The following is a 3,431-nucleotide window of genomic DNA, read 5'->3' on the forward strand; positions in this document are numbered from 1 at the left end:
AAATCGATGTGTTCACTGTTACACACTCGGTTTCACGGCTCTTGTACAGTAATTGTACGTATTTGATCAATAACAATCGACCATTATCTACCCCTCGATCGAACTCAATTTAAATTTTTCTTGCCGCAATTAAAAAAATATATTCCAAAATAGGTACATAATATCCACAATAATTAATTTTTGTGCTCTGAACGCCGCAGTGGTGACTTGGACGTGCGTGTACGGGAGAGATCCGCTTATATTGTTTTATATACATGTTACGGTAAATGATGTTAAATGGAAATTAACGTTATTCGCCGGTTATTAACGTTATTTACCAAATGCACAGATAATTATCGTTGTAAACCGGATAATCACGTTAATGACCAAATACAAAGGTAATTGTTGTTATAGATCAGATATATGTACGCAATGAATCTCAAATACTACAATTTGAAAAATAATGATTTTTAAAAATAGAAAAAATGCAATATTATTTTGTATTTATTTTTACAAGCTGTACTCACATGACATTTACTATTGCATAATATTTCAGTAATTAATTAAAAATGTATATATTATACACGTATAACTCTAAAGTATCAAAATTGTACCAAGTTTGTCATTTTTACTTAATTCCACCTACGGAGGATTAATATAATCAATTAATACAAAAGCCTAACCCAACCATACTAAGATCCGATGAATAAAAAAAAACAAATTTAACACTTTTTAAATTAGCCTATTTTCTTCCCAGAGGTCTAATCTACGCACATACATTCATTTTTATCTATACTAATATATAAAATGATAGCGTTTGTTTGTATGTTCGGGATAAACTCCGAAACTACTGAACCGATTTCGAAAATTCTTTCACCAATACAAAGCCACTTTCTTTGTGAGTGTCATAGGCTAATTTAAAAAGGGAAGTGATCACCTCCGGTAGGTGCTCAAACAGGAATTTTGAGATTTACGATATAAATTTTTGTTTTTTAATGGTTTCTATGGGTTATATATGTTACGGGCAAAGTAGAAAGTCGGTCATTGTGCACAATGACCGGGCACTGTGCACAATGCCCGATTTTCAAGGGCAAAGTTGGAATAAGTTAACGTTGCCCGGGCATTGTATACAGTGCCCAATTAGATTTGGGCACATTAGATTAAATATTGAATGTTATATAAAAAATTAAAAATAAAGATATTAAAAATATTATTAAAAATTAATAAAGTTGCACAGCTTTAATATTTAATTAATTTATTATTAAATTACAATTATTATTTATTTGCTTTATTTATTACCACATACACCACTATTAGGACACTTTGAGTTGCAAAGACGACCAGATCTTTTACATTTACACCGGTTGGTCTTACACAATGTATTGCAAGTACACCTATCGTACCCTTGGCCACCCAAATTAGAAGATTTTCTTGCCACTTCTCTTAATGAAATTTGTACTGGTGGTACATCATCAGCCTGGATAAACACCTCTTTACATATTGTGAATTGGTTCCGACTGTAGAGTTGATGTAATCTGCCCTCGTTTGTTCCAATTTCATATAAATTATCTTTTACTATAAAAAAAATTATTAATTTGAAAATTATTTTAAAATTAATTACCAGAAAGTATAACTTCCAGAATACACCAAAGATCACATCTTGCTCGATCCACATCAGGAATTTTTATTTTAACATTTTCTCCTTCTTTTCCTGGAAAAAAACGTTCTTCAGATAAATTCTTCATTTTGTTAGCTTGTACTGTAAGATTTTCAGCAGCATTTGATTGATTTGAAGAAATTGATTCTATTCTCAATTTTATTTGATCGTTTTCATCTTCATCAGAAAAAAGTTGTTTTGCACTGTCCTTATCACTTCCATCACTTTTTTCGTGTTTCTCGTTTATGTTTTCGATATTAATTCCACAGCTTAGAGCTTTTTCTAAATCTTCCTCTGATTTTAAAGTAGAAATTAAATTGGTTGGAATTTGCGTTGATTTTAGGCCAACTTCAGCATGTGTTCCGTATTTCGTATGGCGAACGTTTTGTACCATGGTGAAAACTCCGATTCTTCATAAATTGAACAAATTTAAGACCTTCGCTCCACTTTCTTGAATTATTATCGGCTAACCATGTTGCGAGAATATTTTGAATATCTTGGTTGGCCTTTTCAACAGACCCTTGACTTTGTGAGTGTCTAGGCTTTCCGTGGACAATCTTAAGTTCTTCCCACATACTACACAACTCAATAATAACTTTATTGGCGAATTCCCTTCCATTATCACTTTGCGAAATTGCCGGGGCTCCAAATGTTGTAAAAATATCAATTAACACGTAGGCTACTTCTTCAGCCCGTTTATGGGTTAATGGTCTAAGAATTACGAACTTCGTAAGGTGATCTTGATAGACCATTATGAACTTGTAATCGCCATCAGGCTGAGCTTGCATGTCTATTAAATCCATTTGACAGCGAGAGTTCAATTCTGATGAAAGTATAGGTTTTACAACTAAACCTTTTTTAATTGTACTGCCTTTTTTTTGACAGTGGTCACATAAATTTAAAAATATCATTATAGTCTCCCTGTTATATTTTTATATTTCAAGTTCAATTCATAGTTCATACTCCATACGGTTTCTACCTCCATGTCCCACAGACGTATGTGTTTCATTAAGAAGTTGAAACAATTGTTCTTTGTAAACATAATACTTAATTAAATTACCTTCGGATACTGGAACTACTAACTTTTCAATCCCTGATATATTTACAACATCGTATTTTTTAATTAATTTGTAATCATCTGCAGTCTTTTTTGTGGTTTTAGTTTTCACATTATTCACTTTTAAAATTAATTCATCGTATTTTACTTTATTTAAAAATACAGCATTTGCATTTTTGTTTAATATTTTATGTTAGAAAATAGTTAAAAACGTTGACCAAAAGAAAAAATAACACTACACGCAACTGCACTACCTACTCTACAATGACAGACTACGCGACGTCGCCGTCGTGACAATAATCATTAGAAAATATCGAATAGGAATTTAATGATTCGATTACCTATGAAATATTATCTACAATACTGTGTGATCACTTTATCGTTTAGATTACGGATCGGTTAGTACTATCGCAGTTGTCGCGTTGTTGTGTACGAATAAAATATAATTATAGTTTTGTAGTGATATTATTACGTATAAATGCAATTTGATATAAAAGTGTGCAGCGCACTGTATAATTCACTTTGCCCACTTGAATCTGGGCAGGGTACACTTTGCCCGTGCAATCGAGTACAATGCACGGTCAATGTATGACAAATTTGAGTATTAAAATGATCATTCTTACATTGGCCAAAATGTTCGGGCATTGTTATACAATGCCCGGATTTCCTACTTTGTCCGTAACATATATATAGATAAAAATAATTGTATAGACGTTGTTGTTGTTTTTGGCCATGTCG

The 3,431-nt window shown here is 32.0% G+C and overlaps 1 protein-coding gene across 1 annotated transcript; it reads right to left on the reverse strand.

Annotated features, from left to right (window-relative positions):
- Positions 1 to 1,267: 1,267 nt before the first annotated feature.
- Positions 1,268 to 2,547, reverse strand: LOC132939061 (SCAN domain-containing protein 3-like). The gene is made up of 3 exons (XM_061006074.1): positions 2,028 to 2,547; positions 1,601 to 1,930; positions 1,268 to 1,554 (listed from the first exon to the last, which is right to left on the reverse strand). The coding sequence occupies exons 1-3, from the start codon at positions 2,545 to 2,547 to the stop codon at positions 1,268 to 1,270; spliced, it is 1,137 nt and encodes a 378-aa protein (XP_060862057.1).
- Between the last annotated feature and the right edge of the window lie 884 nt (positions 2,548 to 3,431).

The sequence above is a fragment of the Metopolophium dirhodum genome, chromosome 1 (assembly GCF_019925205.1).
Source record: "Metopolophium dirhodum isolate CAU chromosome 1, ASM1992520v1, whole genome shotgun sequence".
Classification (NCBI taxonomy): domain Eukaryota; kingdom Metazoa; phylum Arthropoda; class Insecta; order Hemiptera; family Aphididae; genus Metopolophium; species Metopolophium dirhodum.

Excerpts from the sequence above, each read along its gene's own strand:
- LOC132939061 (XM_061006074.1), bottom strand. The coding sequence starts at position 2,547 with ATGATATTTTTAAATTTATGTGACCACTGTCAAAAAAAAGGCAGTACA. Across the intron at positions 1,931-2,027 it reads GAATCGGAGTTTTCACCATG|AGGAAGATTTAGAAAAAGCT; the intron begins GTACAAAACGTT and ends CTTTAAAATCAG. Across the intron at positions 1,555-1,600 it reads TCTGGAAGTTATACTTTCTG|TAAAAGATAATTTATATGAA; the intron begins GTAATTAATTTT and ends TTTTTTTTATAG.